At 40.9% G+C, this 15,300-nt stretch overlaps 1 protein-coding gene across 10 annotated transcripts in view; it reads right to left on the bottom strand.

The window, feature by feature from the left end:
- Nucleotides 1-15,300, bottom strand: part of ar (androgen receptor) — a 206,923-nt gene that overhangs the window by 85,827 nt on the left and 105,796 nt on the right. For 9 of the 10 annotated variants that reach the window (XM_048544313.2, XM_048544312.2, XM_048544310.2 and 6 more), the window contains one exon: nucleotides 10,772-10,888. The exons of the other annotated variant lie outside the window; for it this stretch is intronic. In XM_048544313.2, the coding sequence (XP_048400270.1) occupies nucleotides 10,772-10,888 (117 nt within the window). The remainder of the gene's footprint in view (nucleotides 1-10,771; nucleotides 10,889-15,300) is intronic. 10 annotated transcript variants of the gene reach the window in all.

The following is a 15,300-nucleotide window of genomic DNA, read 5'->3' on the forward strand; positions in this document are numbered from 1 at the left end:
TGCCTCCGACATTCTCAAGACCTTCAACAATGTCAGTGCGGAACGAATTGACATGACATGCTTGAACACTTGTGCTAGAGACTGTAGCCCAAGTGTGATAATAGCCAGAAGAATCAATGACCCCATCCCCGAGTTTCAGCATGAAATCGTAATCTTAGTAACAGAGAGTAGCTTTGAAGTAGGCGCAATTTGAATGGTAGAATTGCTTGCATCCCACGAAGAGGAACTGTCCAATGAGGTCCTAAAGGAACCAAATGGACGCAATGGACGAGTGGTATTATCACTGGACTGTTAACCCAAAGACCCAGAAAACGTTGTGGGGACCCAGGTTTGAATCCCACTGCAGAGATGGCGGAATTTGAATTCAATAAATATCTGGAATTAAAAGTTGAATGATGACCATGAATCTATTGCCTATGTCGGAAGAACCTGTCTGGTTCACTAATGTCCCTTAGGGAAGGAAACTGCTAGATTTATTGTCATGTGTACTCAAGCACAATGAAAAGCTTTGCATATGAGCAGTACAGGCAGATCATAGTAAGCAAGGATATACAGATCAAAAAGACTTAGACAGAGGCATACAGATTACATTGCATATGGCATGTGCTAGGCAAGATCAACATTAGCAAGATCAGCATTTTTTGAGTTTAGACAGTCCATTCATCAGTCTAATAACAGCTGGGAAGAAACTGTTCCTGAACCTGCTGATGTGTTGTTCAGGCTTCTGTATCTTCTGCTTGACGGAAGAGGTTATAGGAGATCATTACAGGGGTGCGATGGGTCTTTGATGACGTTGGCTGCCTTTTCGTGACAGCTTACCTGGTCTGGCCTACATGTGAATCCAGGCTCACAGCAATGTCGTTGACTCTTAATTGCTCTCTGGACAATTAAAGATGGGCAATAAATGTTCCCTGGCTGGTGATGCCCTCATCTCATGAGCAAATAAAGAAGACAACAAATGCTTATCAGTTGTTCAGCTGAAGAGGAAAGCTTCTAAAATGCTAAAATCCACTTGAGTTTAGACAAAGAAACAGTTTGCAAGAACGTCTTAACTCACGGATGAAGTTATGAAAACCTATCCACATGTGGTAGAGTCTGCAGATCGTACAACGAACCTAACAGCCATCTATCAGCCAGAGCAGAAGAAAGAAATCCATGACTTGGAAGGGCTGCTTTACAGAGTCTAGTGGGTGTTGTCTGGTTTGAATTTCTAAAGCTTGTTTGTTATATTCAGTTATTTATTTTACTCTGCAAGTTATTTCAGCTAACGAAGTATACTGCTGCACATATATACCCAGTATTTCAACTTTTACATTGATTTTTACAGAGAAAAACTGTCCTCAGGAACCTAAACCTGATTTTAAAATTGATTCATATGGAAAACCATGCTTTACATGAAGCTGTGATTTTCAGGAACGCAACAGTAAATGAGGAAATTCTGCAGTTTACTGCATGATGTAAGTCAGACATCGAGAAGAGCTAGTACAATATGTCTGTACATTTTGAGATCTTAAGATTATGTGCCTTTCCCTATTCAAATTATGACATCACAAGATGGAGTTGAGCTTAATGCAGTCTTCAAAATTAACCCTTTCTGAATCTTTACTTGATAAAACATTGTCAAATTCGGATCACTATTAAAATATCTTGCAAAATCATCTGCAAATCTTCAAAATGCCTTCTAGGAATCTTCTAAGAAACACAAACTCCCTCTCTTCACGAAAATCTTGCAATGAAGTCACAGAGAACACCAATTTGGATTCCAGAATGAGGACCATCCTTCTCTTCAATAGGAATGTTGCTACTTCGATTGGAGAATGTTTTTCTTTAACATTGGTCTTATGACCACCCCATTTCCATTAAACAATGGAATATTATCGAGGTAAAATCAGCTTCATGGTCTCTGCTATAATTGCTAATTTTGGTAGGGCATGTCACATTGTCACAACCCTTTGATTTAATATATTATTTGCGAAAAACACATCTGGGGTGCAATTTTAGCAGTTATCCAATGTTGCTTAATCTTAACCATAAATCAACATGTTTCTCGTTTGCTCTTATTTCACTCACTTCTACACCTGAAACTTGATACGCAACAGGTAACTGCTAAGAAATTATATTGAAGTTAGAAGTGACATAATAAAAAGAAAGAATGAATTGAAAGAATTATATATAACTTAATAGGTCATGATAGATCAAGATGAATTGAAAATATATAAATTTATGATTGGTCCATGTGTACTTGCATTTTGAGTGAAGTTAGCCCAATTGTGTTAAGCCTGTCTTCAGTATACTTGGCTCTCTCCACAGGGATGAACAGAGATGTACAGAGAACCATAACTTCCATGGATTAGATTATATAAAATGCACCTAGGGTTCTTGTGGTGTAGCTGTAAAACCATTCCTCTAAGGTTCAAGTTCCACATTCTCCAGAGGTATATGACAACATCTCCGAACAGGTTGTTAAAATATCCATCAAGTAAAGCTAGACTATTGTTAGAATCTTCAATGATTCATAATAATTTAAATTTTACTCATTTATTGTTTTCTAGCTTGGAGCAGTCAACTGTGAGATGAGTGCTGTAAGGTGACATTTAGAATATCACAGAAATGATATTCCTTGAGTCCAAACTACCATTCAAAGAGATCATGGCTGATCTGTGGCCTAACTCCAGAAATCTGGTGGAGGCAGGTTCAATTCAAAGATTCAAGAGAACAACGAACGATTATTTGGAGAGAAATGGTATGCAGAGTATGGGAGAATAGGCAAGAGGATGGAAATGAAACCAGTACAGGCAGGATGGGCCAAATGACTCCTTCAGCACGATAACAGTTCTGTAGTTTTGTAGTTTAATTTGTGTGAATCAGCTGATTTCACCTAGCAGTTCTAACAAGCATCAATCTTACTGCGTCCAGGGTGAAATAACTTGCTGTTGTTATCTGGCAACTCAACTGCTTCTACTGATTGTGTGACATGAGCTTTTGAAAGGACAGACTTGAAAACTCTACTATGATGTGCATAGAAATATCCCAACAAATATATGCCAAGAAACCAGCTGGCTCCAAAATATCCTCGCATAACTCCGCTTTAAGGAACTGTTAGGGATTTTCCCACCAAGTTTAAGTCTTATAGTGAATGATAAGTATTACCCGGTTTGGATCAACTTTTAAGATTACATTTGAATCCTTCTTCAGGATATCCACAAGATACTGCCTGTAAAAACCAAAATAACCGTGGTTGCTGTAAATCAGGAACAAAAACAAAGTTGCTGGAAAAACTCAGCAGGTCTGGCAGCATCCTTGAAGGGAAAAACAAAGTTAATACTTCGGGTCCGATGACCCTTCCTCACCAGGGTCTAGGCCCGAAATGTCAGCCTTCCTGTTGCTCTGATGCTGCTTGGCCTGCTGTGTTCATCCAGCTCTATACCTTGTTATCACAGATTCTCCAGCATCTGCAGTTTCTTCTGTCGCCAAAACGTTACCTCTGTTTTTTCCTTCACAGATGCTGCCAGACCTGCTGAGCTTTTCCAGCAACGTTTTTTTTGCCTCCAGCAATTCTTGTGCTTGTCTTTGTCTCACATCCTAGTACTGTAACTCTGTCCCAGTTAAATTGATGTCCTTCTGTGTTGGAGTGCATTGAAATGAGGGAGAGATGGTCGTGCTGATTTTATGCACATAGGGATAGCACATTTTCAGGCAGGGCAGTGCTTACATTAACTATGTCTTGCGTGTAAACATTTTACTCACTCATCAACCCTGCCTCATTTGCACATTACTTTAAATCTAAGCCCCTTTTGTTCTTTTTTCTTTTGAGAGGGAGCAACTTTTCCTGGTCAACTCTATCCAGCATGGTCATGATCTTGAAAACCTTTATTAAATTTCTTAGTCTTTTTCTGTCAAAGGAGAATAGCGCCAACGTCTTCAATCCATCCTCATAACTGAGATTTCTCATTCCTGAATACATTCTTCTAAATCACTTCTGCTCTCTTTCCAATGCATTACAACTTTTCTATAAAGTATCTGTTCACAACATTCCAGCTGAGATCTAACGAGTGTCTTATACAAGTTGAACATCACTCCCTTGGCTCTTGTACTCTATGCCCCTTAATAAAGCTGAAAACACTGTCTGCTTTAATAACTGCTGTCTCAATCTGTCCCGCCACCTTCAATGATCCATGCACATATGCACCAAGGTCCCTCTCCTCCTTTATTGCCTTTAGAATTGTACACCATATGTCCTGTTTTCTTTCAATATTATTCCATTGTTGACATATGGTAGTAAGGGCAAAAACCTGGTTTCATTGAGATAACAAGGTGTAGAGCTGGATGAATACAGCAGGCCAAGCAGCATCAGAGGAGCAGGAAGGCTGACGTTTCAGGCCTAGACGCTTCTTCAGAAATTTCTGAAGAAAGGTCCAGGCCTGAAACGTCAGACTTCCTGTTCCTCTGATGCTGCTTGACCTGCTGTGTTCATCTAGCTCTACACCTTGTTGTCTCAGATTCTCCAGCATCTGCAGTTCCTGCTATCACTGAAACAATCTGGTTTCATTATTATCCAATGTGAGGGTATCATGAACGCCAGATCTCTAGACGTGCATATTGTGCAGTTTGTGAAAATGATCATGCTCTGGTTCATTTTAAGTGTTCTGTTTGATTCAAATAGAAAATAATGAACAAACATCAAGTCTATTTGTGGATAAATCTGCAACCCCTCACGGACAGATAAAAGAAAGAAGAATTTCAGTGGCTGAGATAATGGGAACTGCAGATGCTGGAGACTCCAAGATAACAAAATGTGAGGCTGGATGAACACAGCAGGCCAAGCAGCATCTCAGGAGCACAAAAGCTGACGTTTCGGGCCTAGACCCTTCTGATGAAGGGTCTAGGCCCGAAACGTCAGCTTTTGTGCTCCTGAGATGCTGCTTGGCCTGCTGTGTTCATCCAGCCTCACATTTTGTTATCTTAGAATTTCAGTGGCTGATGCTTTTACTGAAAATGTCATTTCAAGTGGATCTTAGGGGTCAGAAGAGGAGTGAAAATCACTTTGTAATAGGGCAGGCAGCATCAGAGGAGCAGGAAAGCTTACGTTTTGGGTCTGGACCCTTCTTCAGAAATTTCTGAAGGGTCCAGACCGGAAACGTCAGCTTTCCTGCTCCTCTGATGCTGCCTGGCCTTCTGTATTCCTCCAGCTCCACACCTTGTTGTCTCAGACATCATAACCAGCAGTTCCTATTATCTCTCACTTTACAACAGTATGCATGTCATAGCAAATAAGTGTCTATAAACAAAAAAATGAAATTATGCTAGCTGGTTCAAAGTTCCAAAGCCTGACTGATCTTCAACAAGAGAAGCATAAAGGAAGGCAGGATTATTGTACCTAGAAAAGCCAAACTTCCAATATGTCAGAGAGATATGGGAGAATACTACTCTGATCTCTGTCAATGTATGCAGACAGGTGTTAAAAATGTTGGTAAATATGGAGTGTTTGCTGTGACATGCCCTGTTGAAGCCAGATTTGCTCACAATACACTCCCAAAGAAATAACCATAGGTCAGTGGATTGTGTAGGATCTGAATCTGTATGACAGACAAAATGTAGCAAGTGAAGTAGTAGTTTTTTCTGACCAGCCAACTAATGATAAACTAAATGCTCCTGACTTTTGTCTTACACCAGCATTAAAAAAAATAATCTAGTAAAGTGCCTGATACTGGTGGTTTGTCAGCAGAGCTCAGCAAGCCAAAGCTTCATGGAGAACTTTTCTTGCATATCATCAGCGCGTAGGGAAAAGGGGAAAAAAATCAGGAAATTAGTGGTACCAAAATCATAACTAAATGCAAGATCAAAGATAACACTTCGGGTCGCAGCAACAAAATACAATACATGATTGAAATTTGTAATAAAAGCAAAATGCTGGGCGAACCCACCAGGCCTGGCAACATCGATACCCAATATAACTTTTCTTCAGAACTGAAGGGAGGTAGAAATGCGATGGATTTTATGCTGTTAAAAATGGGAGAAAGTAGGTAGAGCAAAGGGGAAGTCTATTCAGATTAGATGGCAGGTATAATTAAATAACAAAGATGTCATGGAACAAACAGTAAAGGGAGTGGAAATGGTTGTAAATAAAGAAAAATAAAGCATCAGTGCAGAGAAAATGTTAGTAGCAGAGTTAGTGACCAGCTCTGTCTGAAAGCAGGCAGATAAAACAGGGAAGAAAGATACGGATAATAAAATGTGAGGCTGGATGAACACAGCAGGCCAAGCAGCATCTCAGGAGCACAAAAGCTGACGTTTCGGGCCTAGACCCTTCGTCAGAGAGATACGGATGCGCATCTAGCCAAAAATAACAAAATGGAGGAACCAGTTCACGATCTCAAATTAGTGAACTCAAATATGCTGAAGTTGTTGGTTGGTTCGCTGAGGTGACTGGTTTTCATGCAAATGTTTCATCTCTCTTTCTAGGTGACATCATCAGTGCTGTGTAGCCTCCCTTGAAGCAATGTTATTCTGTCCTACTCTGAATTTATATGGTCTGGTCTGTCAAGGGGGATAGTCTTGTTTCTGGTTTTGTACTGCAGTGGTAAGTAAGTGGGATCCATTTCAACACGTTTGTTAATTGCATTGGTCATTGAAAACCAGGCCTCAGGGAATTCTCAAGTTTGTCTTTGTCTTGCCTGTCCTAGTACTGTAATTTTGTCCCAGGCAAACTGATGTCCTTCTAGGTCCAAGTGTATTGAAACAAAGCATGACCAACTCTCGCTCGTTTCAAAACACTCCGACATTTAAGGACATCAACTTGCCTGGGACAAAATTACAGTACTAGGACAAGCAAGACAAAGACAAACTCAAGAATTCCTGGAGGCTTGGTTTTCAACCACCAGTACAATTAACAAATATGTTAAATAGACCCCATCTACTTACCACTACAGTACAAAACCAGAAACAAGACTGCTCCCCCAGGTCAGGCCAAACCATGTAAATTCAGACCGGGACAGAATAGCATAGCTTTAATGGAGGCTCTACAGCACTGATGATGTCACCTAGAAGGGAGAGTAAACATTTGCATGAAAATCAGTCAGCTCGGCGAAATAAACAACAACTCCAACTGCAACCCAGGCTACAGCTCCACCTAAAACATTAATCAAATATGCGGAGTCCAGAAGTTGTAAACTACCTAATACCTGGATGAGATGTGACAGTACCAATGAGGTACCTGTGAAGATAATACCATTTGACTATTACAGAACTTGGTTAAGGCCCGCAGAACGGATAAATGAAATTTTACACAAAGAAATACAATGCGGTGAATTTAGACAGAAGAAACAGAAAGAGGCTCTGAAGACTGAATGGTACAGTTCTGGAGTATGCAGGACCTGGAAATTCATGTTCTTGATCTCCGAACGTGGCAGAACAAATTCAGAGGGTAAGTAGTAAATTATATGCAATCTTGGACTTCCTGAATAGGGGTGTTGAGTACAAAAACAGGCAAGTCACAGTGAACTCGACAAAGCTCAAACCAAAACTATGTTAAATTTCTGCCTGCCAGCTGGAAAAGGAGGAGGAGGAGGCCAGCCGTCAATCTTCACTCAGGTGTAGATTTTTCACAGAGAGAGACATTGGGCAGAATTTTCCCTGCCCTTGAACAGCATGGGCATTGGCGACAAAGTATGGCAAGAATAGAATAATCTGATTCAGGATGTCAAGAATGGCTTGAAGCTTAGAATTTTTTGGCTAAGTCTGAGATTTACAGTCACTGAGTCATAGAGTTATATAGTAAGGAAACAAACCCTTTGTTCCAACTCGTCAGTGCGGATCAGATATCCTAATTTGATCTAGTCCTATTTGCCAGTATTTGGTCAATATCCCTCTAAATCATTCCTATTCATGTACCCATCCAGATACCTTTTAAATGCTGTAATTGAACTCACCTCCACCATCTCCTATGGCAGCATCTTCCATACACGCACCACACTCTGTCTGAGAAATTTTCTCCTCAGGTTCAAATCTTTCCCCTCTCTCCTTAAAAGTATGCCCTATCGTTTTGGACTCCCCTACCCTGGGTAAAAGACCTTGGCTATTCACCCTATCCATGCCCCTCTATAAGATCATCCCTCAGCCTCTGATGCTACAAGGAAAAATGCCCCAATCTATTCAGTCTCTCCCTATAGCTCAAACTCTCCAAATCGGCAACATCCTTGTAAATCTCTTCTGAAACCTTTCAAATCTAACAGCCAGAATTGAATGCAGTATTTTTAAAGCCGCCTCACCAATGTCTTGTACAGCCACAACATGACATTCCAGCGCCTATACTCAATGCACTGACCAATAAAGGCAAGCGTGTCAAATCCTTTGTTTCCTTGCTATATCCTGCAACTCCATTTTCAAAGGACTTTGCACGTGCACCCCTAGGTTTTTTTATTCAGCAACGCTCCTCAGGGCTCTACCATGAGCTATATAAGTCCTATCCTGGTTTGTCTTGCCAAAATGCAACACATTTCATTTATCTAAATTAAACTCCATCTACCACTCCTTGGCCCACTAACCAATCTGATTAAGGTCTTGCTGTATTTTGAAATAACCTTCTTCACTGTATACAACACCACCTGTTTTGGTGTCATCTGCAAATTTACTAACCATACCTCCTCTATTCATAGCCAAATTATTTATATAAATGAATTGCATTAAATTTTTTGCAGAGATAGTTGCTGCAAGGTTTAGCCTTCTCTTTTGTCCTATCTTTCAAAACTCACCTCATTAATTACCTATCATGTCAGATTTCCACCTCACCTTATTTGTGCTTCTCCCTTAACAACTTGTGACTCAACATACATCTATCCATGCAGACCTTCGATTCTTCTGATTTTATTACTGGAGCAAAAGCAGGGAATATCACGATGAATTTTTCCCCTTCTTGTTTGCAATGGTCATGGGCCATTGACATCCCTGTGCAACACTAGCCTAGAAGTCATTTCTGCAGGGTGGACTGGAGATGCGCATCGGGACCATATAGGAAGTCCAACACAGCTGATTGAGTGAGAATTCCCCAGGAAGTTGAAATTTCCTTGTGATGATTGCCCTGCATTGTAGCCCACATGATGTCTGACAAGTAATGATCAACTGGGTAACATTCAATGAGCAAACTGTTTCCTGTACATTCCACTGAATAAGATTTCCCATAAACTGTCTGATGATTATTATCACATATCCAATGCTTCCAGAGGAACCTGTGTTTCTGCAGCTCAAGTGTATTTAGCAAGGCTTTGCATTTTCTGAGCTTCCCAACCTAAAGGGCAAAGTTTTCTAGTTCATCCACCAGAAATATTAAGAAACTAATCACATTTGAATAGTAATGAAGAGGTCAGGTATGAGTAGTATAACTAAAAATAACTAATTTTATTTTCTTTGGATCATCTAAATATGAAAATGTAAGTTGCATTCTCTGTATTTAATCTGTTAAAATGTTTTATTTGCCACTAAAATGTCTTTTACTTTAGGGTGTTTCATCATAATACTTAGTTTTAATACATCATAAAATCAGCATCTGATGTGGTCTGAGTGCACAATTAATTTAACTGACAAATCAAGCTTTGCAACTACTTTGCTTTTTTACATGTGATGTTATTTTTCATCTATTATGAGTAACGGGGCAATCTGCTCTAATTTAAGTACTCAACATAGCAACAAGTACCGGAATATAGAACATAGAACATTACAGCACAGTACAGGCCCTTCAACCCTCGATGTTGTGCTGACCTGCCATACCAATCTGAAGCCCATCTAACCTACACTATTCCATGTACGTCCATATGCTTGTCCAATGACAACTTAAATGTACTTAAAGTTGGTGTTACCGTTGCAGGCAAAGAGTTCCATACCCTTACTACTCTGAGTAAAGAAACTACCTCTGACATCTGTCCTATATCTTTCACCCCTCAATTTAAAGCTATGCCCCCTCGTGCTCGCCGTCACCATCCTAGGAAAAAGGCTCTGTCTATCCACCCTACCTAACCCGCTGATTATCTTATATGTCTCAATTAAGTCACCTCTCAACCTTCTTCTCTCTAATGAAAACAGCCTCAAGTCCTTCAGCCTCTCCTCGTAAGATCTTCCCTCCATACCAGGCAACATCCTAGTAAATCTCCTCTGCACCCTTTCCAAAGCTTCCACATCCTTCTTAAAATGCGGTGACCAGAACCGTACACAATACTCCAAGTACAGCCACACCAGAGTTTTTCACCATAACCTCTTGGTTCCGGAGCTCGATCCCTCTATTAATGCAAGCTAAAACACTGTATGCCCTCTTAACAGCCCTGTCAACCTGGGTGGCAACTTTCAACGATCTGTGTACATGGACACCGAGATCTCTCTGCTCATCTACACTACCAAGAATCTTACCATTAGCCCAGTATCTTGCATTCCGGTTACTCCTACCAAAGTGCATCACCTCACACCTGTCCACATTAAACTCCATTTGCCACTTCTCAGCCCAGTTCTGCAGCCTATCTATATCTCTCTGTAACCTACAACATCCTTCGTCACTATCCACAACTTCACCCACCTTAGTGTCATCTGCAAATTTACTAACCCATCCTTCTACGCCCTCATCCAGGTCATTTATAAAAATGACGAACAGTTTTATAAAAATGACGAATAGCACAGATGCATTCATTTATTAATAAATTATGGGAAAATTTAATTGAATAGGCATCCTTTTATCATAGTTATCTGTCCACTAAACCTTATCATTCAAAACAGCGGGCATATTACTTACCTCCAAGTGTCATTCCAGCTGCAAAGCATTTTCTCAAACGGCAGGATGGACAGTTTTTTCTGCGTACTTTATCAATAGTGCAATCGTTTCTGCTAGCGCACAGAAACTTGTGTTTTCCTAGTTGAATGGAATCAAATAAGAGTTATGTAATATAAAATTATGGGATCTGTTGATTAACGTAACATCAGTAAACACAGCAGAAAAACCTGAAGGAAATGATGAGCAAGGTTATTAGCAATTAAATTTCTCTGTTATTACTCATAAGCCAGAATTAAATTTGAGAGTCCAGAAACCTGGATATGGATTATAAGGAGGAGATGCCACACAGCACAAAAACCTTACGCTGCCTACTGTTTGAAATTATTTCAAATTGACAGCAAAGGCACACATATGGCTCGCTGGATAAAGAGAGGGGTCAATATGAATGACGAGCAAAAGTCAAAGCTAGCCTATGCCTCTGAAAAGGAATGTACATTTGTCAGTACTGACACCCTTATAAGAGCTCTATCTGTGCTGAGGAAGAATATCACAACATAAGTTAGAGTGGGCTTCAAGATTTTCAGGTGCCGCATTGGAGGCCACCATGGAAATGAATAAAGAAGCAAAGATGCCCTACATCCGAGTGGGGAAATGAGGTGCTGGGAAAAGCTGATCACAGAGTCATACAACATAGAAACAGGCTCTTCGGTCCACCATGTTGAACAACAAACTATGATCCACTATGCTGAGCAACAAACACCAAACTACACTATCCCATTAACCTGCTCTTGGCCCTTAGTCTACGATGCCCAGGTATTTTAAATACTCACCCAGATGCTTTTAAAACAGTGCGAGAATCTGCCTCCACCACCCTCTCAGGCAGAATAGAACAAAGAACAGTACAGCACAGTACAGGCCCTTCAGCCCATGATGTTGTGCTGAACTTTTACCCTAATCCTAAGGTCTATCTAACCTCCATCCTTACCTTGTAATATCTTCCATATGCCTATCTAATAGCCACTTAAATGGCCTTAATGAGGCCAACTCCACTACCTTCTCCAACAATGCAATCCATGTCCCAACCACTCTCTGAGTAAAGAACCTACCTCTGATGTCTCCCCTATATCTACCTTCACCCACTTTAAAGCAATGCCCCCTCATAATAGCTACCTCCACCTGAGGAAAAAGTCTCTGATTGTCCACTCTATCTATACATCTGATCATTTTGTACCCCTCTATCGAGTCACCTCGTATCCTTCATCGTTCTAAAGAAAAAATCCCTAGGTCTCTGAACCTTTCCTCACAAGACGTTACCTCCATTCCAGACAACATCCTGGTAAATCTCCTCTGCACCTTTTCCAATGCTTCCACATGTTTCTTGCAATGAGGCAACCAGAAGTGGACACAATACTCCAGATGTGGCCGAACCGGACTTTTGTATGGCTGGAGCATAACTTTACAGCTCTTGAACTCCATCCCTCTATTAATGAAAGCTAACACACCACATGCCTTCTTAACAACTCCATCCACTTTGGTGGCAGCTTTCAGGGAACAATGGACATGAACCCCAAGATTCCTCTGCTCCTCCACACTGTGAAGAATCTTTCCATTAACCCTGCATTTTGCTTTCAAATTTGTCCTTCCAAAATGAATCACCTCACATTTTTCAGGGTTAAACTCCATCTGCCACTTCTCAGCCCAGCTCTGCATCCTATCGATGTTCCTTTGTAACCTAGAACACCCCTCCGCACTATTCACCCTCGTATTGTCATCAAACTTATTAATCCACCCTTCCACTCCTTCATGACTGTGCACGCCCTAAGTCCATGGACTTAGGTGCCTAATACATATCAGCTTCTCTGTGCCTTTATGGCATATCTCAAATCCACTTACGCTTTGACACTTTACTGCTGCACTTCAGGGCACACCAACACCCTTCACTGCTATGTTGCTGCAAGAACACTTTGCATTCAGGGACAGGCATCCAACTCACAGAAAGGACCAGCGTACATCTCAGGCCTGCTTGTTTGCTCTCTTACCACCCGCTCACTTTGCACCTGCTTGGATGCTCACAGCTTCTCTGTAGCAGGCAGAGTGATAGAGGAAGCAGAAAGAAGATGAAGGCACTATCCCTGATGGAGCAGAGGAGGTCATTGATCTTCTTCCTAAACTGCTGAGCATTCCTCCAGACACTGAGATGGCACTGACCCAATTTGCAACCTTGAATGAGGCTGGCTTCCTTTGTGTGACCCAATCCTCTAAGTCCCTGGCCACAAAGTGGGGCACGAATTTCTTCTCATCTGCCATGTCTAGAGCAAATGCAAAAAACCATCCAGGGAGGCTCCTGACTTTCAATGAATGTCTGGGCGCACAACAGCCTTTCTGAAATGGCACAAGCACCAGAGGTCTTAGGATATCTCACCAATGGTGAGTACTTCTGGCTACATTGAGTGGGAGTTGGCTAACATCTGAAGAGCGGGGCACCGCAGACATGTGGTATGTAGTTAATGAGGCAAGTTCGGGAAGATAGTGCAAGAGAACACGCTGCATCTTGCAAAGAAGCATTCAGGTAACGTAACAAAAATGTCACTCTTCCCAATTTAGTTGAAACAAACGTTTGAGGGCTTGTCTGGGATATGAAATTGGGACCACTCGTATGTGCTTTTATTTATTTTACACATTGATATACATTTATTCTATCAGTGGAACCCTAACGAATTGAGAGATGGTTGTAGTTTCTCTGGATTTCAGTCTCTGTAGTGGATAGTATCATGGAACGTGTCAAAAATTTGTTCTCCTGTGTTTTAAGATCTTTCTCATGTTTTCTATTTTACATACCATTTTAAAAAATTTCTTCTGTGTAATAACTTCTGAACTGTTATTAAAGGCACTCTGCAATGTTTCATATATCTACTACTCTCGGGATAAAAACATTCTTTCCTTTATCTCCTGTACATCAGTTCCTCCTCACCTTAAATGTATGCCGTCCGGTCTCAGACATATCAGCCACAGAGGAGAGATTCTCCAAATCTAATCTATCTATACCTGTAATAACTCGGTATACCTAAATCAGAATCCCCCTCAGCACCAAGTAAACAAATTCAGCCTATTGGGTCTTTCCTGATAACTGAGACTTTTCCTCCCGGGCAACATCAATCTCCTCTATACTCTGTTCACTGTCTTTTGACGGTGTGATGGCAGAAGTGCGCACAGTCTTCCACTTGTTGTCTAATTATTGTTTTTATGATGTTATAACAAAGCTTCCTTACTCCTGTATTCCACTTCGCAGCTAATGAAGGCAAGCCTTCTTTCCCTGCCTGTGCTGACACATTCAACGATCTATGGACTTGTACACCAAAGTCCTTTTGTTCTTCAGTACTTCCTAGGGATCTACTATTCATTATATCCTTCGCTTATCAGATCTCTCAAAATGTATCACCTCGCGTCTTTATTGGGATTAAATTCCCTCTGCTAATGCCCTGCCCAATTTGCCAGCTAATTAATATCAAACTGTAGCATAAGACCATCCTCCTCAATATCAACACCATCACCAATTTTCATGTCATCTGCAAATTTGCTAATTATACCTTCCACATTCACATTTAAGTTGTTAACATAATTACAAACGGCAAGGGTTCCAGGACTCTTCAATGTGCTATACCGCTGGTCACAGGCCTCCAATCACAAAAACAACCCTTCATTCATGACTCTTTGCCTGCTATTTCTAAGCCAATTTTTGATCCAGTTTTCCAACTTGCCCTTGATCCCAGGGCTCATTCGTTCTGAACCTATCTTCCAAGTGGGACTTTGTTAAAAGCCTTCCTGAAATTCAAGTAAACCACTTCAACTGCACTAACCTGACCAATATATTTGGTCACCGTTTCAAAACACTCAATTCATCTGACAGGATCTCCCTCTAAAGAATCCAAGTTGACTATCCCTGATCAATCCCTGCCTTTCCAATTAATTCTGTCTCACTGAATTTTTTCCAATAATTTCACCACCACTAACATCAAACGATCTGGACTGTAAGTACATGGTCCAACCCTGTTGAACTTCATGAATAAAGGAACAAATTCAGCTATCCTCCGGTCATCTTGCACTTCACCTCTGTTCAGCGAAGTACTAATTAACTTTTTTTCATTTATTCATGGGACGAATGCATTGCTGGCTTGACAGCATTTATTGCCTATCCCTAATTGCCCAGAGGGCAGTCAAGAGTTCAAAAAACCCATCTGGTTCACTAATGTCCTTTAGGGAAGAAAACTGTCATCCTTACCTGGTCTGGAGTTACATGTAGGCCAGACCAGGTAAGGATGGCAGTTTCCTTCCCTAAAGGACATTAGTGAACTAGAGGAGTTTTTCCAACAACTGACAATGGATTCATGGTCATCATTAGATTCTTAATTCCAGGTATTTACTGAATTCAAATTCCTCTATCTGCTGTTGTGGGATTCAAACCCGGGTCCCCACAACATTATCTAGGCTCTCTGGATTAACAATCCAGCAATAATACCACTAGGCCATCACCTCCCCTTAAGAAGAACCTT

The sequence above is a fragment of the Stegostoma tigrinum genome, chromosome 15 (assembly GCF_030684315.1).
Source record: "Stegostoma tigrinum isolate sSteTig4 chromosome 15, sSteTig4.hap1, whole genome shotgun sequence".
NCBI classification, from domain to species: domain Eukaryota; kingdom Metazoa; phylum Chordata; class Chondrichthyes; order Orectolobiformes; family Stegostomatidae; genus Stegostoma; species Stegostoma tigrinum.